We start from the raw sequence: 23936 nt of genomic DNA, 5'->3' as shown, positions 1-23936 counted from the left end.
ACATAGATTTATTCAACGGGTTTGCATTTACAACAATACCGATGCATATTATTAATCAAAAGCACATGTTTTGTTTCAGACCAAAATACGTAATTTATACAGAAGTGTCGAAGGTAACTTGTAAATTCATGTGTAAACTTAATATTGACAATGAGTTTCATAGAGAATAACTTTGCCATGTATAAAGAAATAAACTGGCAAACACCACGCACAACTCAGTAAAAACTGCGTAACAATTGGTACGTGCTGCATTCCATTGATCGTGGACAGCAGCTTGTTTTTCACCTGCAATTCAAAATGGACAATCAGATATCAATGATATCAGAGTTACATTTATGATATTATTATTTAACAAAACATTTTATCGAAACTATATTAATTATATTTAACATTCTAATTTCTTTTTCTTGTCTCTTGGGAAAATTTACTTTTAACGAAATTAAAGTTTTTAAAAGTAATTAAGAGTTAACTTAAAAACTTTTGAGGTAACTTAAAGCGTGTAAAAGCCAAAATAACTTAAAATTTTTAAAGTTTTTCAAGGATGACTTTAATACAATATAACGGGTGGGTTAGTTTTTTTCAGTTGTTCTTAAGTAAGTAAATTTTAAAGTAACTTTAAAGAAAAAAGTTTACAGTGTTTAAATTTATTTTTATTTCTTAGGTTTTCTCTACGGTAAATTTTAAATATTTATATATATGTATATAAGTTTTCTAAAGGAGAGAAATTTTTCCAAGGGATGTGTAAAGAACGAACTATCTATACGGAAAAAACGATTTTGCTAAAAATGTAGCTGAATACAGATTTCGAAATTTTGTTAGACTATTAAAATAATTACATAAGAAATTTAAACATGATGAGGAATACTGCAAAAACATTGACATTCTAGCAACTAGTTTGAGCGTCTAACATAATTATTTTTATAGTTCAATAAAATTATTTTTAAAGTTGTATTTAGCTAAATTTTTAAATACTTTAATAAAACCGTTCTTTTCGTGTAGATATTTAACATATCTTGAAAATTATAAATTACTCATGTAGGGTAATGTAGACAATTTTGAATTTGATACATTTTTAAACAAAATAATATTTGAATCCAATTTTCAAAGTTCATGTTTGCTTTTTCTTATTTTGTGATACCTATTAGTATCTTTTAACACAATGAGATCAAAGTTATGAAACTTGAACCTTAAAATTGGATCTAATTTTGCTTAGAATTATACCATGTTTGAAATTAGACTATCCTGTTCTACTATTATTAAGTGTCTTTTTCAGAAAATGTTTATTTAAGTTAAAGTAGATCACATTGTAAATTTACTTTAACAAGAATGTTCGAGAAAACAATGCTATTTATATTTAATTCCGTTCGTTTTGGTAACTTTCTATTTAATTTACCATTTAGGACGTGAATATGCACCGCGGTCGTGCTGAATTGGCTTACTGAGCACGTATATTCCCCGCTGTCAGTCTTTTTCGCTCGTTCGATGTAGAGCCTCGTCACCAGATCCTCGTTCGACCTGAAATATCGGTTGTTATATTACTCGACGTATCGCAATACGCACACGCGCGATGATATCTATAGTAGCTAGCTTTTGTCTGCTGAATTTTAACGACAAAAATTTAAAAACTGTATTGAGAATATGTAATCTCTTTGTGGGCGGTACCAGCTACATTATACAGCTATGCGTATGTATATTTATATGCGTCTGAAACATGGAGATGTATAAATATTCTACGAGATGTCTAGCGGAACCGACTTACGGACATTGAATAAAGAATTGCATGATAATCCAAACGCCACGTTACCATACATATAATGCGAGCATAAATAGCCTTTGAATACTAATTCAACCGAACTTGAGCTCCGCGTCTGCCGACCGTGAAGCGAGAACGATAAAATTCACAGGAAGATTGCTCCAGTTCTGTTTAACGAAAGAGAGATAAATTTTCAATGCGTGTCGTAGCGAATCTCGAGGTAGATCAATCGCGGAGCGGTTGCGTCGCACAAAGCGCACTATCGCTCGTCAACGCGTACGCCCTTCGGGTTTAGAAGGTAATGCCGTCGGCGTTACTAGAGGATGAGAGCGATCTATGTGTATTTGCGAGTAGACAATGTCGATTTGTACGTGCGCGTACCTACGCGCGCGCACGTGCAATCCAGACGAACGCGGTCGTACATCCGTCTCCGGGAGAGCTCCTCCTCGATCCATCGCTACTTCACGATATATGCTCACCCATTAATGTGATAAACGTTGACGTGATCCGGCAACATCTCGCTATTTTTCCGCCACACGGGATACGGTACTCTCGAGTCGGGGCAAGACGGCCGGACGACGCACGCTAGCTCGATTCCGCTTCCGGTCTTGTAGTATCGGTCCCGTAACTCATGCCTGGCTTCGTCGATGATTCTAATATCCGGCGCTATAAAGGCAGAGACGTACTACTGAATAATACCTGTGATCAATGAACCTTTCTCTACACTCCTTTCTACAGAAAAAAAATTCACTACATTTTAATACGTTTTTTTTTTCAACAGTACTACCTAAACATTTATTTACGGTAAATAAATTTTTTTTTTCAATAAAAAAACGATAGTTAAATGAAATCAAAATTAATGGTTCTTGAATCAAATATGTGGTTTACATTTAATAAATATTTATGTTCCATTCAAATAAATATTTATTAGTATATTTTTTCAGTGCATATTTTTACTCTATTTTCCGCTTCTTGATTACGTGTATATAGATATATGGAGAATATATGTAATTCAACAGTTAAAACTATAAAGATTAGTCATACATATTCATATTTGACAATACTGGATATCATAAAAATCATCCTGAAAATTTTCGAAAAGAACCTTCCTTTCATGTTTACATTTTATTTTTTGCAGTATTTACAGGGTGTTCCGTAAGTTTTGGCCAATCGCTTTTGTGTAGATAAAGCGGACTAAACTGAGTCGACAAGTTCTCTACCATCGTACAATTTTCGCAATAGTTAACAAGATATTAATTACTAAAAATTGCCAAATATTGTGGTCTTAAATAATTTTTAATTCAAATATTATCAACTTTACAAAAAAATTGCAAGAGACAAAAATTGTTTATTTTTTTCTCATAGAACTCTAAGAATTTTTTCAGAATTTTTTATCAACTTTTTAGTACTGTATTTTTTATTTTTACCAACATGAGAAAAAAATGATATTAAAAAATTCTGAAATAATTCTCCGAACTTTATGAAAAGAAAATTAATAATTTTTGTCTCTTGCAGTTTTTTCTGTAAAGTTAATAGTATTTGAGTAAAAAATTATTTAAGACCAATATTTGGCAATTTTTAGTAATTAATATCTTGTTAACTATTGCACAAATTGCAAAATGTTAGAGAACTTTTCGACTCAGTTTAGTCCACTCTATCTACACAAAAGCAATTGACTAAAACTTACGGGACACCCTGTATATGCATAGTTTTATAATAAATATTTGTATTTCGTAATTGAACTGCAGCGCGTAAAAGAAGATATCGCTAGGAGGTACCGCGCGTAACATTGCCAGAATATCACCACATGCAAACCCGTTTGTCGAGATGCGCGGGAAGAGAGATAAAATAAAGTTGCATCGTTGCCGTTGCAAAGAGTCGTGCTACGTGATACAACTGCGGCTGGCTTGTTTCCAGCCAGAATGGCGCAAGATATTCTCACGGTAATTGAATCTTTACGAGGGCGGAATTTAAATTCGCGACTGTGTTTCCGTTTAGGTGCGCCGCGACAGCCGGCAATTCGCGATGTATACGTAGGATTTCGCATCCCGAGATGGAAAACAATACATGCATCTCGCAGCTACCAATGTCACCGTATTATACCAATTCTCCGTAATATATCACTCAAAAAGTATCCGAAGAGTACGTTGATTTCAGGTTAAAATTATAAAGTGTAAGTATTCATCATTGCAGCGAACACTAACAGAATTTTATAATTTATTCTCTTATGCTTTTTATCAATCTTCCCTCCTCTCTCTCTCTCTCTCTCTCTCTCTCTCTCTCTCTAAAATAGAGACAGAAATTAAATATACGTAATGTGTAAATTATTATTGGTAAGCAAATAAAATGCAAGACAAATAGAATTCCTAACTTATTTTATAAAATACAATTGAGAAAATTTATATATAATTTAGATATATATCTGAAAAATCCATACTATCACCATAGTACTCGGAATTCATTATTGAATTGTCCAACTTTATTTAAAATACCGAGACTCTAATTTTTTGTCACGTTTTATCGAATAATATCCGCGATATTGTACCGTATTTCCGATGTTTATATCCGCGGGTTAATGTATACTGCACTACTCGTGTAACTGTTTATATTTTGTTACGCGGATGTATCGCTATAGAATATTTTACGAGCCGAAACGTATATGTATAGTAAACAATCTTGAACGTTTCTGTTTTTTTTATATGAATTGTAATTGATGTAAAAATGGATAATCAATAAGCGGAATTGCTTTTAAAATAAAGATGACGAGTTGTAATAATAATTAATAGCTATAAGAGAACAGAATAGGTTCTATTGTATTGGAATAACAGTTCATAGCATTAGGAACTTTAAAATTTCAACAGCTGTAACTTCGTTAAAAATGAATAAAATTTAAATAAAAAAACGGTTTTAGAACTTAAAATTTCTACTTTTGAAAAGTCACTATATCTTTTGCGTTTCTGTAAGTTTAATAATTTTTTCATATACAGAAAATTGGAGGTGGACAGAATAGGAATTTTTTTTTCATTTTGCAAGTCCGTGCACAAAAAGCTTACGAAAATTTTTGACTTTTTGCTGTAAAAGCTTAAAGTTGTTCGTGCAAAACTATTTTTTAAAATGTTTCTAAGATTTTTTGTTACTTTGTTATCGCAGGTTAAATAAAAGGAGCATTTTGACTTTGATTACTCATAACTATGTTAAAAATCATTATACTGCAATTTAATGCTTAAACTTTGGTCTATCGAATATAAAATAGTTATAAAAATATTATAGTTATAAATAATATGTAATTGTATAATTGTAAAAATTTTTTTAAAGACATGATACAAATAAAGTAGCGCTATAAACTTTTGTTGCAACTCAAACTTCTTTAAATATTATTCTTTAAATATAAAGGTAATATATCAATAAAAGATTTTACGACATTCGTAAAATATATCGTTATCTTCTCTTACGTTCAGCGAATTTAAAAGCAATGTCCGTTATTGCGTTTTTCTTATTATCGCAACATGTTCGTATCAGGTAAACCATTTCTATATATCTACAGCTTGCCCGCGATTTCTTTTATTCTCTTGTAAAAACATGACATTACCAAGAATGGTGACGTTCGTGACCAGCATTCTCGGTGGATGCGTATTCACTTGGCAAACGTACACTCCATGATCTTCTCTTCGTACACCGGAGATGGCCAATCTCCAATTATTTGGATACTGAAAGCTCACGCTGTATCTTGAGTCCGATATATGGGTAGTGTTCCCGAGAGTTAAGAGGGATGCCCAATCAGTGTTCTGTCGTAACCACATTACCTGGAATCCGTGAAAATGTTTATCCATCATGTCAAGATTAGATCGTACAATGCGAGATGCTGCAAGTAATAACGCTACGCGTATTGTCAGACGAGACGTTTAAAAGCTAGTTTCACCATTTCCAGTCGGCTTGGTTAATCAATTATTCCATTGAAATTGATCACTAGCATTATTTGTCATTAAGCAGAATTAGTCAATCAAAGTTGATACTTAATCGATCGATTAAGCTGATTGAAGATAGTAAAACCTAAATAGTAAAGATAATTAATACATAAAAATAGTAAAATAATTACTTTGTTATTCTGTAAAATGTTATTCCGACTGATTATTCTAGACTATTTCTGCAGTAGAACAATAAAAAAATTTTAATTACACAAAGAAAGAACGGTTCTGTTGAAATATCTAAAAATTATCTAATACAAATTTAAAATTATTTTTGTTGAATTATCAAAATACCATAATTATGTAGAGCATTCAAACTGAAAAGTTTTTACAGCATTGCTTATCATGTTTGAGTTTCCTACATAATTATTTTGATGGTTCAAAATTTTGTCAATGTCTGTCTAAAGAACAATGTTAAAAAAAATATTTTTTGCTCACTAATAGAAACGTAAAAAACGTAGTGAATCTTATAGATTTTGACCTGAGCATGATGGTGCTATTAGTTTTCATTCAAAATGTGCGGAACATTGTCAGTTTTCAGATTGAAGTTCTCATTGAAAATATGGGAAATGTCGTTATTCTTCAAATTAAAGTTTCATTTTTCAGTAAAAATTACGACTTTAACCTGAAGAATGACGATGTTCTCTACATTTTCAATGAAAACTAATAAGAGCATCGCGTTCAGTAAATCAAGATATACAAGATTCATTATGTTTTCTACATTTCCATTAGTGGGCAAAAAGCGGTTTTTTAAAAATATTATTCTTTTTAGATACTTTAGCAAAATCGTACTTTCCATACAGATATACTTAAATATTATTATTCCTATTATTTATAACTAGCGTCGACTTGATTGTTGATAATTTAATTATATTCGCACCTTCTTCCCAGAAAGCATAGCGACGCGACAATCAAGATACGCTGTTGCGCCTAAATGCAACGCCACATTTTGCGAGCCATTAATACCCTGGCCATCTGCATTTTCAAAATATGGATCCCAATCCGTGACACGGTGATGCCTTAAATGCGGAATTCGCAAAGGAGGCAGATTGATGGTTATTTCTGAAACATATCGTCAAACGAATCACTAAATTATTCTTTTACTTTTAATTAAAATATTTTTTCTGGTCTCGATAACTTAATAACAATTTGTATTTCCATATTTGCATTTCAATGTTTTTATATTAGCATTTAAGTATTCTAACATAACGGTTAGCTTTTAAGTTTTAAGGCAAGAAGTTGCATTGTTAGCAATGTAAGAAGCGAATAACAATTTGTATTGCGTTCTCCAAAAGACAATTTCGGTTAGATCTTCACATAAGCTGCCAGCATTCAGTTTGAATCGTGCAGCTATAATGGGATTCTCGTGAAAACGCGAGATTCGTGTTGAAAGCATGAAAAACACGAGTATGTCATGTAAGTTGGAATAAATTGTATATTTACTTTGCCCATCACTTTATGTCTGCACTTCTGTTCGCTCAAAAATGTTAAACCATATATCGAAGTGCTTTTAGATTTGAGTGTATAACCAAATACCAAAATTTGAGTATCTCAAATTCGATTATATTTTTATGTCACGACAATTTAAAACCTGTGTAAGATTTTATTTGGCAATGAAGACGCTCTTTTCCCTATCATTCTACAGTTAAAAAAATTTTTTAGTAACATGAAACAAACAATTATTTAATTATCATTATAAAAAATTTCATTTCTTATTACAAAAATTCAGAAGCTAAACAAGCGCGAAAAAATAAAGAGGCGTGCGATAAAATTGCAGTCGCACAACCTTTTGACCCTTTATTTCGCACACTTCGTAACCGCGTGAAGGTTTCGCTCGAGCTTACGAAGCACTCAGAAATTTTACGGATACTTGAAACACAAAAGGTACAATTATGCTGTAATGGTGAGCAGGTGGCTTTGCCGCAACGAACGATACAATGTTGGAAAGTTGTAGGGAGAAGGTACCTGCCATACTTTATTCTGACATCATTTCTTTATTGCACTTTACGTATTGTTCTACAGCTAGTATAACTTCGAAATTTTTGTATTCTTTAAAAGAGAGACACGAAATAGCAATTATTCACAAATATAAGGAATAGGTTTAGAATATATGGAGAATATGAAATATAGGGTGTCTTGTAAGTTTCTGCCAACCGCTTTTATGTAGATAGAGGGGACTAAATTGAGTTGAAAGATCCTCTACCATTTTGCAATTTTCGTAATAGTTAATAAGATATTAATTACTAAAAATTGCCGATTAATGGTCTTGAATATTTTTTTATTCAAATATTATTAACTTTACAGAAAAACTGCAAGAGACGCAAATCATTAATTTTCTTCTCATAGAACTCTAATAATTTTTTCAGAATTTTTAATCAACTTTTTAGTACTGTATTTTCTTATTTTTACTAACATGAGAAAATACAGTATCTAAAAAAATTCTCAGAACTTTATGAGAAGAAAATAAACAATTTTTATGTAAACAATTCTCTGTTTTTCTGTAAAGTTGATAGTGTTTGAGTAAAAAATTATTGAAAACTAATATTTAGCGATTTTTAGTAATTAATATTTTGTTAACTATTGTGAAAATTGCAAAATGGTACAGGACTTTTCGACTCAGTTTAGTCCGCTCTATCTACACAAAAGCGGTTGGCAAAAACTTAAGGGACACCCTGTATAATTGCATAAAATAATTGATAAAGATATAATATTGGGTTAAGAAAAAAGTCTTTTTACAAGTTGGTAAAGAGGCCTTTCCTCATCAATATTTTTGTTATAAAAATAATAAAAATTGAAACCTCTACTTCCAAATGAATACTATATTTTTTGAATTTAGGTACGTGAATTTGCAATTTTTACATATATATATATAGAAAACTACGAGCTGAAAAAAATGAAAAATTTTCGTTTCATTTTATAAATCTGTAGCGTGTCCAAAAAAATTTGAGCAAATTTTCGACTACTTACCGTGAAAGCTTGAAACTTTCCTTATAAAATCGTTTTTTAAAAATGTTCCTATACGATTTTTTGTTTCTGATTTACTCGCGGATGAAGTAAAAAAGGAACATTCTGACTTTATTGTTCGTAACTCTGTTAAAAATCATCGTATTGCAATTATAAATACAAATTATTAAAGTTGAAACGTTGCTCTATTAAGTAGTGCAACTGATAATTTTTAAAAAATTCAATATATGGGTTGCTAAAAAAGTCTTTTTACCAACTTGTACACTGTAAAAAATATTCAGAATCGACACAACTAAATGAGGGTTGCGCGATTTGAGTTAAGTGAAATATAATCAAGTCAAGAAGAATAAAAGCCTAGTTAGATATATAATTATACTAGTTAGATGAATAACTTCACATAGTTAATTGGACTCAAAAATTTAATCAAAGTATATGATTAACCGATCTGAAATAAGGTTTAATGTAATAATATTCGAAATTCGTTCAACTACTACAAGGGTGATTTAACTGCGTAATTCTAATACATCTGCCTCTTCATGGAGATCAAATCAATCATACAGAAAAGTAAATTGAACTAATTATTTACGTAATTCAATTATGGGACGGCATAATCATAAGCGTATTTATAAAGTTAAATAAACCATTATTGGGGTAGTAAATGAACATGAATATAACGTAAAAGCGGTAAAAGTAACACAACTTAAAAGTAATAGTAATTTAATAAAATATTAACGATACTTCATTTTGATTTAGAACGAGGGAGCGTTTTGTGGAGCTATTAACAGATGACGCCTGTACTTGTAAGAAAGATTCGACGTCTACCTGTATAAAGCAAGGATGGTCAAATGATCTTTTCGTACACTTCTTGCCACATCATGGCGACAAACATTTTTTTCAAGGCAGTTCAATCGATCTATATAATAGGTTTTAATTATAAATTAAATTATTTTACAAAATAACGAGATCGAATAAATTTTATGTGTGTGTGTATGTGTGTGTGAATTATCCTATTAGATAAATTACTAAATCTACTTCACTCGAAGATAAAGTAGAGATTACCTCAAAATTGTTATTATCAACAATTTATTGAGTTCTCGTTACTTTGTAGAATAGTCCAATCAAATGTTAAAATCAATCTATTCTATTGCAGATTTATTTCATCGCGCTTTTATAAAATTATTTTAATTGACGATACAATTAGTTTCATTACTATGAATAATAAATTAGGCAACTACTTAAATATTTTATAGAACTAAATTTAATGTTTATTTATCACAAGGAAGATATTAAAGAAAGTTAAAATTTTTCTTGGTGTAACCCGACAGTTAGTTCGCCGTATTGGACTCTGAGATTGAATTGATTTACCTCAATTCGAGTTGAATTCCTCCATCTTTTTTTACAGTGTAAAGAGACGTTTTCCCTAACCCAATATTAATTTAATTTTTTTTTACAATTAAAATATTTATGTTACTTTTTATTATTTTTTTAATTGCGAGAACACGTATGAGTTAACATTAATCATGAAATTTGTAATATTTTCAAAAATTTCCTTGACCGAACATTTGTAAAATTCTATTAAAAATGGTATAACAGCCATAACTCTTCAATCTCTCACGTAATCCTGAAAAAGACATTTGCGAGAGGAATCTTTCGGATCCGTGAACGACCGATATGTTTCTTGGTGAACGTGTAACAGCGCTTTCTTACGATCCGGAAGTCCACCGAGGTCAATCCCTGATTTTCTTCGTAGCTGTCGAAAGATCGGATATCCAATACTGCGAGGTTGCGTACAGAGATTGTACGGTTGCCGGTTGTACAATTTTACACAGCCGCGGATAGCTCCTCCTTTGTTCTCTTTTAGACATAAAAGCAGATTGTCCACCGTCACATACACACCTTTGCGAGATTGCGGAAATTGAAAACCTATTCCTCCTTACTCCGTGCAATTTCAGAATAATCTTTACAGCAGTTGAGAAAGGATGAAACATAAAAGTTCAAAGGCAATGCGAAACGGTAATACATTGTCAAGAGATGATGACAACATCGCGAGCTGAAGCCTTGGAAAAAAGACGGAGAATAAGTAGAAGACAGAATTTCTGGTAGACTGCACGACAAAAGACCTTTTGAATTAATCTAGGCCAACCAAACAATCAGATCTATTATGTGCTCCATTTCTCCTTAATTTACATATTCTCTATAATTATTTCCTATTTTCTGTTTGTCTATCTCTAGAATTAGATTTTGTATTAAACTTATGATGTGTTTATATACCGAAAATAATATATCTTTGAAATATGTACAGAAAATCATTATATATGTACATACACATATCATATTCCATATTTTACTTATATGATATTGCCAAAAAATACGATTGTGATAAATAATTTTTTATCGCTATGCATCTTTAGAGTCGGAATTTCATGACTGATCTAATTTGTTCCGGTCGACAAAGAAAATTAATCATCCGTTATTGATTCGATTATGTGGGAGTTCTCGGGGTTAACGAGAGAGACTAAATGTCTGCGACACAATGACTGCCTTTGTCTCTTTCAGATTTCATACATCGCATTCTAATCAAATAAAAGAGTTAAAGGAGCTCAAAGAATGTCGATTTATTCTAAAATATCGCAGATTATTCGTCTTCGTTCATTAATTCTTGGGATGCCGCAATTTATCGTGAATCAAATGAACATCAACAACATTGTATTTAATTAAATCAATGTGCACTGCATTTGATTGATGTTTATTATTGTTACTATTGTTAATACACTGCTAATGATTGAAAAGCTGAAAATGTTAATTCGTTTATTGATTGAATGTATATATAGTTTGCCAAAATTAATTTAATGTATTTTTATTATTTGTGCAATTTAAACATCTTTTATATATTATACAAATTATTAGTAAAACCACTTAATCCAGATTGATATCACTGTCAACACAAATAAAATTTATTTATGTCCCTTTATGAGTGTACGATTACAAATCTGTAAATTTAATCCATTGATTGACATATAACAGATATTGATAACCGAGATCAAACGAACATGAAGCATGCACATTTCGAAAGGTTTAGATAGCACTATCAATTTATTACTGTTCAATCTGGTCAGCGCAGTCTGGAGCGGAGAATTAAATGTCTTTTGCAGCAATCACACACACATGATATTCTACATTCATGTTTTCTTCTCTTTGGTCTTTTTCATTAATTTATTTTTACATATTAATTATTAATTATTATAACGAATACCTAATTATTCATTCATTAGCGTAATTTGATAAAGTGTTCATTTATTTGATAATAGTTGTAGATTCCCTATTACCTTAAAATATATAAGAATAAAATTTTTATTTGATACCGCGTTAAAACAAAGAGCTACTTTATTTTAAAGAATATACTTTTTGATATACATTTTGACGATTATTTGAAATTTAGATTAAACTATGCTACGTGTGAATAAAAAGATTGCGAAACGCGGCGTGTGAAAGAATCCGCGCATGATTTATGTTCCCTGCGGTGCGAGCACTTACTGCCGCGTTATTCTCAATTGAGAATAACGGGTCTTCGTTTTTAATTGTGCTCTAACGCTTCGCGGAAACTAACCGGGCATTTCGCGATCCCTACAAGAGCGCAGATTGCACCTTGCTGCTCAAATGCAATGTGTGTAAGCCGGCTCCGAGATTTTAGTGCCACTAAAACGACTGGCTGTGCGTTACACGTTCAGTATATAATCCAGTTCGTAAATGTGAATCGACAGCTGCGTCGGATAAAACCGTTTTTTTTCCCTAGTTTAAGCGCAGACGGCGATTTTTGCGGCTCCATTCGACGTGTGATATTAATCATTCGCGACGAAATATAAACGCAAAAAAATACAGGTGAGAGAATGAGAGAAAACTCTGAAAAAATCCAGGCGCAAAGAAGCACGAGCGGGTGATTTCCTTAACGATTGCCATAAAATTTAACGTTATCCGCAGTTGGAGTACTTTACGAGTTGCAGTCGCTACTAATCCGGGAATGCATTAATTTAACTCGTTGAAGAAAAGGAGCTTTGTTTTGTACGGTTTCAATAGAACGCGTGAGTCAACCTCGAATATCTGTGTTTTTAATTCTTTAAGGATAGGAGTTTTTTAATAAAGGAACTTAAAAGGTCTCGTTTTCTAAGGGTTTCTGGAATTACTAAATTCGATTCTGGCCTTATATGGAAAGAATAGTTTTGCGAAATTATTTAACAATTTAGCTAAGTACAGATCTGAAAATAATTTTGGTAAATCATTAAAATATTTAGGTATAAGATGGTGAAGTTGATTGCTACAATGTCAAAACTTTTTGTAATACTGCTGATTATGCTTGAGCATCCCATATAATTATTTTGATAGTCCAACAAAATTATTTTCAGACCTATATCTAGTTAAATTTTTAGATACTTCAGAACAATCCATTTCTTCCGTGCAAAATTATAAAATTAAAATTTCTAAAAGTTATCTCATTATCGTGAAACTTGAGTTTAGGAAATTATTGCACTAAATTTGAGTGTCTGAAAATGTCGAATTTTAAAAGGATAGTACTAATGAAGAAAGATATAATGTTATAGAGTTTCTAATAGGAAATCACACAGTTTTTTGGATATCAAATTAACTATTTACATAACATTGATGAATTAAAATAAAGAAACTTGATGTTACTTTGTAGTTAAAAATTTTCTAAAAAAACCGAATTTTATTTGATTATTAAAAAAAATTCTATTTGCCACATTGATAGAAAAAATTTACTATATCTTAATAAATATTTCTTTAAATATTTGTAAGTATATATTTATTGTATGTTAACATATATCTATTTGATACAAGAATCATTAATTTGATTTAATAATAATTTTTTTCATTGAATAAATATTTATTTACTGTAGGTAAACGTTTACTTATAAATATTTATTAAAGTATAGTAGATTTTTTTCAGTGTTAGATTTACCATTTTGAATTTTTTTTATTTTTGATCTTAAAATTAAGACATTAAAAAATTATTTTATAAATCAAGTTTCATGAAAACGAGCGAACAATTCATACACAAAATAAAAAGGAGTGTGCACGCCCGTCCACAAAAGGTTAGGTGTAATAAAGAAACCAACCTGAAAAATTGTAAAATAATGCGATATACAGAGGCCGAATCCAGGTCACATTGGATACGGTGTTAAAAAAGCATTACAGGCTTTCGAACGGCGTTCGGCAGATACGGTAATATTGCGGTGCATCACAATGCGCTTTTGTGTTACGATCGATGGTCTCGTAAGCAAGCCTCCGAACCATATTACTAGCTCATGGCAATATCGATACATCTATGAAGACGGTTTTTAATAATATTTCAAACATATAGCCTTGATGACGAAATTGTAAACGGCAACCTGCGATCAAAAAACCTATACGATCGGGGGAAACAGCTTTAATTAAGAGTGTGTCCATTAGGCATTCGGAATCTGGTGTATAATGGAAAAAGTTCGAAATCGTATTGCTTCTTTTATTAACGCTAATGGAAACCAGCTGAACTCACAGACGAGGAATTTGCTATTTCTCTCACGATATATCGGAACTGAAGTATTTGCAAAAGTGTTATATTATCGATCTACATGCAATCTTAATTGATCACGATATATCGGGACTGAAGTATTCGTAAAAGTATTATATTATCGATCTATGTGCTATCTTGATTGATCATGAACTCTCTACATTTTAGATAATAACTCGCAATTTCGCAATTATTAATTGCAACGAGACTGTCTTAATTGGGACGCGGAACGAACGTGCCGCTTAAAGTGACCGAATATAAATTCTGCAGTTGTCCCGGGAAAATCAGGTCCCCAAACGACCTCTGGGTTCCATCGGCTCGAATAATACTCGTTGGTGTATGCGAGGATCATAACCCCAGATAATAGGATCTCTGAAAATATTTGGTGTCAGAATTACTAATTCATCGTGCTTGTGCAAACTTTTACGTTATTTGCACTCCGTAGAAACTTTACCCTGACGATACTGTTCACCAAATCGTTCAATAATTAGATCACGATGGAATGATATTGTTTTACTGGGGCTGTGTTCCGATATATCGGCTAGTACTCAGAACTAGGGGCATGTATATAAAATACTTGTATTTAAAATGTAGTAATTGCAATATAAATGTGTTTTGTATTTTATATTTTAGTGGAACACATTAAAAAGTATTCCGTATTTTGTATTCAAAATCGAAAGATTGAAAGTTTTTGTGTTTTATAATTTAAATAATAAGATTTTGATTGTCAATCTTAGTATTTGATTATTGATTATAAATTTATATATATATATAAATTTAAAAGTAGCTCACAAAATATAAATAATAAGTACAAGGAACATACAGCCACACGCAGGATATCTTTTGCAAGTGTCATGTATATTTAAAATTCGTACATTAACAATATAAAATCATAAACGTTTCGGCCCTTATCAGGATATCTTCAGTATGTAGTATAAATAATTAAACGATAATTCTTAGTCATAAAAATAAAGAATTAAAATAAAAAATTAATATATAGTTCGTTGTCGTCTATGCTTATGCAAGTTGTCAAAAGTAATTTGCCTTTGTTACTCCTTATAAAAGATTTTATAACTGTTGTGTGAAACATTGGATTTCCAGTGTGTCACAACGATCTTCACTTGTTTATTGTCTATACTGTAATTTCTGTATACAAGGGTCGTTTGAAAAGTTCTGAGCCTCAACGTGAAAATGGCATTACTCATTAAAACTTATTCTGGTACTACAATCGTACATGTTTTGCAAGATACCTGTGAAAATTGTCATTTTGGATGCTCAGTTGTTGATTGAGAGTCATTTATGCCAGTCGATGTCAGTGTTTTTGTTTGATGAAAATTTGTGTCCTCCGAGCCTAACTTTGAGCCTAGGAAGCAGGAAAAAGTCGCTGGGGATCAGATCTGGTAAATATGATGGGTAGTTAACTAAATCGAACCGCAATTCGTAAATTTTTGTTATGGCGATTGTCGATATTCGATTTTATCCATTTTTACAAAAACACTGACATCGACTGGTATAAATGATTGTCAAACAACAACTGAGCGTCCACAGTGGCTATAATTTTCACAGGTATCTTTCAAAGCAATTGTAATACTAGAATGGTTTTGACGAGTAATGCCATCTTCATATTTTGAGGTTCAAAAGTTTTCAAACGACCCTTGTATATGTGAGACGAAATGATGATAAGAGACGGAAATACTTTTATTTTTTTGAAACTGTTACGTTATTTGTTACGTTATCTGCTCTTAGTATTTGAAATTCAAAATACAAAATACTTTCAATCTTTCATTATTAATATTGAAATACAAAATATATTTCTATATGCTCCGCTGAAATACAAAATACAAAATTCAATTATCTTAAAAATACTGTTTTTTAAATAAAAGTAAAACTGTATTTCAAATACAGTACTAGCCCAGCCCTGCCAGTACTAAAAATCTATAGTTTGTAATGTATAGATTTTCAGTACTGGCAATATATGTATATCGGAACACGACCTAAGTAACTAAAGTAACAAGTAAATGCACCTGATCGTTCTCACGTTTTCTACTCGCTTTGGGAGAAAATTTTACAAGGTTTTTTTTACGAAATGCTGCGCGCATCATGCCACGTTCGCATGTACCTTAAGAAGAAGTCTACGATCTCCTTTGTCTCATTTCTTTCGCTTCACGTTTCTCTCTGTCGCGTCGTGGCGTCGTTTGTGTGAATTCAAGACGCACGCCAGATCGTACGGTTTCGACTGCGCTTCTACAATCGAGGTCGCACGACGTAATAAATATACATCCACAAGACCATTTGTTTCCCTACATCGCCTTATGGCAAGGATGCTACTACTATCGCCGAAGATGCTACCATCCGTCTTGTCGCTCATTTTTCATCGGCCAGTACCAGCCCTGTTGATGTTCCCGCGAACCCTCCGTCGAAATGAGACGACGTTTGCGAGTTTCTCGTACTTTATGCTCGAAACTCGACGTGGATCCAATTACCAAGGCTAGAGGAATGCGTATAAGTTGGACCAGTGTTCGACTGCGAAAAGTTGTACGATGATTTTCCATATAAGAGCACGTATGACTTCTTTGAACGCAAGTTTTTAAATTATCATTTATACAATAGGTTGATGGGATATGTAGTTGGATAAGTGGTTATATATGAACCAAGTCTCATCTTAGTATGTAAGTTGAATTAAAAATTATTCTGTTCAATACTTGTATATTCTAATTACAATCTTGTATATTTTAATTATAAATATATACAATACAATAATTATATATACATTTAGATTATATCTAGAGCCCAATAATCTTTTTTAATTTCGGCCGAAATCGAAAACTGAAACTTTTATAGAAATCATAGAAATATCATATGTGGTATAAAGAAGAGACGTGCGCGCGCACGCGCACACACACACATATAGCTTAAATATTATATTATATTTTTTTGTCATAAATTTTATAATTTAATTATTGAAACAATAATTACACACATTATTATTATTGTACTAGTATTGCAATTCTATTATCGACATTTGTACTATTTTTATAGGATCACAATCATATCGTTTCGTTATTTCAAAAGCGACATAACTGAAAAGATGTGATTGTTTTAATTATTATCATGAGAGAGAGAAGAGAGAGAAGAGTTAAATAAAGATTACTCTATTAATCATCAAAAGTAAATTAATTTAGCTTCACAGTCCGTCCTCTAAATATATATAATATTTGTGTGATTTTTGAGGTTTTCAAAGGGATTATAATATCTTGAATGACACATTTTTAGTTATCGTTTTTGGAAATAAAACAAGTCTTATGCAAAATAATATTTAAAGTTGAAATAGTTTTGGTGATCGAAGTTTGAAAAAGTTGTTTGATTTATTTTGAATTTAATTATTTCAGCTGATAAAGGTAAATAAATTGTTAGTAATTTTGTAAGTTATGTTATCTTTGATGAATTATTCCAAAATTATGTTATTTATTATAATTTTTTAAGATATACTGTAATTGTTACAACCTAAAGGGTAGTTTTTTACGAGCTGTGAAACGAAAATGATAAAAATGACATTTAATCATGTTTTTAAGAGTATTTTTTTTTAACGATTTGATTAGAAAATAATTTTCTGTTAAATTGAGAAATAGCTTTCCTCTTTTCCAAAAACTTAATTTTTACGTTATGTTATTTTTAAAATAAGGAAACAATATTATATCTCAATAATAAGATTTCAAAACATATTATAAAGGTATTTTTTAAACAAATCTTTGGAAATAAACATTTTACATTAAAATAAATTTTAAATATTATAGTAAATGCTTTGTACTGTAAGTTTCATGGCACTTTGGTTTCATTGCATGTACAATTTAAACTAATCATTGTAATTAAATAAATATGTAGTGTAAGAAAAAATAATAGTTTTTCAACATTTATGCGAGTTAAAACTTGATCAGTTTCGATTACATCGTCGAAACTCCCTTTCAATTTCGGCCGAAATCGAAACCTAACCGAAACTTCAATTTTTAACTGAAACTGGCCGTAACCAAAACCGAAATAGAATTTTTGGTCAGACATTAGATTTACTGCATATTTTACGTTATCTTTTACGTAATAATTCTCCTTAATATCCTTTAAATATATCGATTTAGATAAAATTATTTAACGAAATTTTTCCAGGACACCTTAAATTATATGCCGGTCGCACGCGGAAAGGCAAGACGTCGAGAAACTTTGCGGTGCAGCAACATTGTTCCTAAATTATAGGTCATAAAGGACCCGAAAGTTGTAATTACTCCCATAAGTAATGGAAGGATATGACCTATCAATCAACGAAAAACCAATATCGCGAGATCAACAGTTTATTAAAATGACAAGTTATCCCTTTCGCGACGACAAGTTTCATCCCTTGACAAAAGAGACCCATGAACAGGTAACACCGCGCCAAATCTAACAAGGTGACATGCTTGCCTGTAACGATGAAACTTTGTATGTAATCCGCAAGGTAACCCCCACCCGGGCCGATGCACGATATTAAACTCAACGTGTCCGTAATTCTGTGCAGTCCTTTCCCCGTTCCTCTATCATTACGGCACCATGACGTTGCACATCCAACTATTTATGCAATTTCATCTCTCTCGTATAACTTACACTATTAAAATTAGCTACTGTAATTGGATTGCTACTCCACGATGGAGGAAGAGATTTAACGTACGAATGCGCCTCAAGAATAGAAGAGTTTAATTTCTGTATAATTTAATCTTAAAAATACGTTCGAAAATAATGCGAGAAGTACATTTGCTTGTTTCCGTTGTTCATGAAATTTTTATATTAATTCAATATCTTAATCCTTAATTGTCATATTGATAATAATAACCGTGATTAATTTTTATTTATCAACTTATAAGATTTTAGAGAATTATTTATATTCTTTTGTAACATTATGCTTTCTGTGTGCATTTTCAATTTGACTGCATGAACCTAATAACAAAAGCATGCATAATGCGACTAGACTAGAGAGATCTGTAATTCCGCAGTGTGACAAATAGGTCAAACGTGCATGGTCAGATCCGTTTCCTGCTACGTATCCACGTGTCCCATACCTGTACGCTTCATTACGAACCAGAAGTTCGGTGCACAATAACCATCTGTATCTATAGCGTCTCGTTGTTTCCTTTGATATATCAAATACTACAAAGGGATTCTCGTCAACATTACAGTAAGCCAATTACTACGTCAGTGATCAAGAATCTATCAACTTCTGTTTAATCAAGCAGAATTTTTACGTCAGTGTACTCTAATGAAATATAAATGTTCGGTATCTAATCGAATTAAAATTAGCCCGTGTAAAATTCAGGAGATTGTTCCATTTTGATATATCTTTTGTAATCTTAATTTTTAAAAAGAAGTTATTTTCTTTAAAGGGATTCCAATGAGACAGAATTTCATTTTCGATTCTCAGAACGACGTTATATCGAAGTCGTAAAATGTATGGCGCGGATTGGCAACGACAAACTTTGTAAATAGCAGTTTATGTGTATGTGTGTGCGTGTGCAGCCAACATTCGCGCAAAGTCCTGCGCTAGTACAGTCGAATGACAAGTCGCCAAACGAGTTTTGAATTGAATATTTCATCGGGCGAACTCGGGGGCTTATACCCGACACGACTTTCTCGTCTTGACAGGAGCATCAGTATCACACACGAGCAATATATAAATATATATTGAAAAATAAATGTGTACGGCAGACAGTAAAAGTCGTGTAGGGTGAAAAAAATTTTATTTTTCAAATGAAAAATATCTGAACTTTTTTTTACGCTTTTATAAAGCTGCAATAATACAGTGACCGTGGCGATGATTCTTTCAAAGCGCTTGATAAGATTGCGCCGCATTACTTTAAGTGCGGCTTCAGAAAAATGGTCGTAACGGCGACAAGGTTAAACTTTCATGAGACTCTGAGAATGGGCAACTGTATGTATCACTCTGAATAATTTATTTTTAATATGATGCGAATTATCACACAAAACAGGATTTATGTCTTCGTGTTACACAGAGAAAAATAGATATTTCTTTTAATTAACGAATCAGTAATTAATAGAGGAGAAATGTTAGACACAGGATTTATGTCCTTGTATTCCACAGAGAAAAAATACATATATAGATATCTTTTTTAATTAAGAAATATTGATAAAGAAAAATTGTTAGGAAAATATAAGTACACGTTACATAATTTTGTGCTTTGCTGCAAAAATTCTACAGAATTTTTTGACGTTTTAGTAAGCACCAAAAAAACAAGAAACTTAAATGACGCGCTCGTCCCTCGAGCGTGCACAATTTTTTTTCACATACTGCTATGAAAGCCTGAAATTGTACTTGCATGAGCGCTCCAGAACGGTCGACTGCAGCGAACGACTCTTTAAAGTCTAATCGGTTCAGCATTGAAATCCGGGACCTACTACAAAGCTACGTAGGACGAATGTACATCTTCTTACTAGCTCTCGGCGGAAAAGCCAGCGCAAGCATCCACAGAACGTAAATATCCGAACGGTCAAGTTAATATAGATACGAGATTGTAGTCCATCGGAAATCGACAATGTAGCCATTCAACTTGTAATTTGCCAATCGCAGCAAATAATGGAGACTAATTCCACGCTCGTTCACAAATAAAAAGATCCGAAATAGAATTTTTCGATGATTCTTTTTTCTCGTATTTTTATTTGTATTGTCAATCAACGACTTTTTGTTCTCAGATAGAATCACGATGGTTCAACATACGTTTTTACAGATTTTTTTTTACGTAAAATAAAATTTAATCACCCTCTAAACCGTATCACGCCGTAAAATTTTACATGTTATCGAAACTTTCCCATGCTCGCAAGTTCGGTGCAAGCGAGGGGCATGAAAGTCTAACTTTAGTACCAAACGAATCACTCTTACGGCTCGGTTTCTCAGCTTAGCCACGTAGTGCTCAACTTTAGAGAAGGTAATTAAACCCGAAGTTCCCTGCTCTTCGATTCCAAATTTCTGCGCGACGTTTATTATGTTATAACGGCGCGGCGTCGGAGATTATTCGGTGCGATAGTCTGAGATACACTTTTAGGTCAATATGCTTAAGACATTTACGTGGATCAATTCTCTATACATTTACTTGGCACAAACTCAATTTAATTCTTCTTTTCTTTCTCTTCTTGAAACTACAGCTGTAATAAATATAAACTGCGTATCCTATAAAGTTGTCACTATCAATTTAGAAAGAGTAAGGTAGTTTGATTCTTTCTTTCTCTCAAGTATCAAATTAAAGAGAAGAGCTGATACAATTAAAGAGAAATGCTGATATGATTGAATTATTTCTACGGAGTATAGGTATGTTATGATCATGAAAGGCGTAGTTCATATTTATTATGTCTATAATTATTCAACAAATAAACTAACGTTATTTGTTGTCATTCTAAATTAAATGATGTCACTTTGACATTAGTTAGATGTTAAAATGACGAAAAATAACATCAGCTTGTTTTGATGAATAAAGTTAAATTTACAGGTAAAAACGTAAGAATTACATTTGCAGAATATGTAGAGAAAAAACAGTGAGAAATAAATTAACTTATCTTGTTTCAGCGATGCTCTGCTTCGATACGTATAAAAAAAATTGCATTTGTATTTGAAATTTGTATATCGCTATGTATAACGCACCTTGCAATTGAGTGATATTCCTAGTGACTTTGTGGCTGTTAACAAGCTGCTCGCGCAGGTGTCTGTTGCGGTGCCGTGGATAATTGGCGATAACGATCGTGATTGCCGTCAATACGAGGCAGAACCTCGACCCCCACGCTGGTCCTGTCATCGTCCGTCGGATCTCGCATCCCCCGTGGTTTTTTAAATACAATCGGGAATTGGAAAGTCTATCGATGCTTTTGTACGGTATCCGATCTTTCTCTTCCTCTTCGTTCTGAAATCCAAACATCGCTATATAAAAATATAAAAATATAAAGAGATATACGAATCTGTACCATTTATACGTCATAAATATGAGACACAGTTAAATTATTGATAGATTGAGGCTAAACCGTTTAATAATGTCCCAGATAATAACTTGATATTATTTAATGCTGATGATGATATTTTTTCATGTTAAAATGACGACAAATAATGACAGCTTATTGCTTTTTGGGGTATATTGAATAAACAGGTAAATTAAGTAGGTAAATTAAATAAGTAAAAAAACGTTAGATATGAGTCGAGACTAGATTTTGTTGTCTAATAATATTCTCATATGAATTTTTAAATACATTTCTAATTCTTCAAATTGTGCGTTGAACACAGCCGGTTTTGCGCAGTTTTCAATTTACAAAATTAATAATAAGATGAAATAGTAGAAATGGATATATGTATAGAGGAAAGTCGTCGATATACCGACATATCACTTTGTTTTTAGACAATATTTCTTAAACAAAAGATAAAAATAAAACTTTAAAAGCATAAGTACAAAGTGTCTTCTATCAGATAGTAAACAGTTTTTATAATAAAAAGATTCGTAGGACTCTTAAATATTATAAAATTTCAAATAATGTTGTAAAGGACATATAAGAGTCAAATAAAATGTTAAAAATATATACCATATACGTCACAGAATTAAATAAAATAAAAATTTAATTGAACGTTAGTAAGCTTCATTACATGTTTCGGCTTACTAACGTTCAATTAAATTTTTATTTTATTTAATTCTGTGACGTATATATATTTTTAACATTTTATTTGACTCTTATATGTCCTTTACAATATTATTTGAAGTTTTTATAATACCGTCTGCAATTTTGTATCCTCTATACAGAGCAATTACTTTAAAAATAATAAAATACTTTACATTTGTATTACGCAAAGCTATTTTCTTATATAAAAGTCTTCCATATTTTATAATTTTGCGTTTATGTGCATAGTATGTTTTGCGAAATTAGTAATGACAGATATTATTAACAAATAATCTAGCTTTTATTCTGTATAAGAGAAAGATTACGTATTTAGATATATTATAACATTTATTCTTCTTATTAAAATTTAACAAATAATTAATTTTTTCGTAAGATAAGCAAAAATGAGCGTCTAACAAAATAGGCTTCAAAACTGACACCGTAGACAGTAATACTACGTATTCCTATTCTTTTTCTTTTACAAGAATTATCCGTATAAAGTACCTATAAGTGAATGTATATAAGATTTTCCAAAATCTTTTAACTTCGTTATAAAACATTTTTATTGAATATATGCATATTTACTTAATGTTGTTCTGCAAAGTGCAAATATGTAACGCTATAATTTTTCAAGAATTTTTCCATATATGCATGATTGTCTTCAATTGCAATAGAGCTATTTGACATTATAAAACAATAACATTATAAAGATTAAGTTAGCTCATGGTCTGTTTTACAGACAGGTGTGGCGGTTTATGCTGCACCCTAATTTTTAATTTAAAATCGTATTATGAAAAAACTAAAAGAAAATATAATATAAATAAAACTAATTTAGGAAACTATAAGCATTTAGAATAACTATATTATCAATAATATATAAGTCACTGTTATTACAAAACTACGCAATTTACAAAAGGAAATCGTAAGAATTTTATTTTCATAATCGCAGAATTTGTTTTTAGTTAATTTGATATAGAAATAAGCCAAAAATGTATAAATTATGAGTTTGTACTTCTTTAATTAGTTA

The 23936-nt window shown here is 31.4% G+C and overlaps 1 protein-coding gene across 2 annotated transcripts in view; it reads right to left on the bottom strand.

Annotated features, from left to right (window-relative positions):
* Positions 1–25: 25 nt before the first annotated feature.
* Positions 26–23936, bottom strand: part of LOC108767700 (uncharacterized) — a 35209-nt gene continuing 11298 nt past the window's right edge. For both annotated transcript variants that reach the window (XM_018517684.1, XM_018517685.1), the window contains exons 2-7: positions 21915–22170; positions 6599–6780; positions 5343–5556; positions 2233–2419; positions 1394–1515; positions 26–285 (exon numbers count right to left, since the gene is read on the bottom strand). In XM_018517684.1, coding sequence (XP_018373186.1) covers positions 158–285; positions 1394–1515; positions 2233–2419; positions 5343–5556; positions 6599–6780; positions 21915–22065 — 984 coding nt within the window. In that variant the 5' untranslated portion in view covers positions 22066–22170 and the 3' untranslated portion in view covers positions 26–157. The remainder of the gene's footprint in view (positions 286–1393; positions 1516–2232; positions 2420–5342; positions 5557–6598; positions 6781–21914; positions 22171–23936) is intronic.

The sequence above is a fragment of the Trachymyrmex cornetzi genome, unplaced genomic scaffold (assembly GCF_001594075.2).
Source record: "Trachymyrmex cornetzi isolate Tcor2-1 unplaced genomic scaffold, Tcor1.1 scaffold719, whole genome shotgun sequence".
Classification (NCBI taxonomy): Eukaryota; Metazoa; Arthropoda; class Insecta; order Hymenoptera; family Formicidae; genus Trachymyrmex; species Trachymyrmex cornetzi.
Note: the sequence above shows the minus strand (reverse complement) of the source record. Positions and strands in the feature narration are given on the sequence as shown.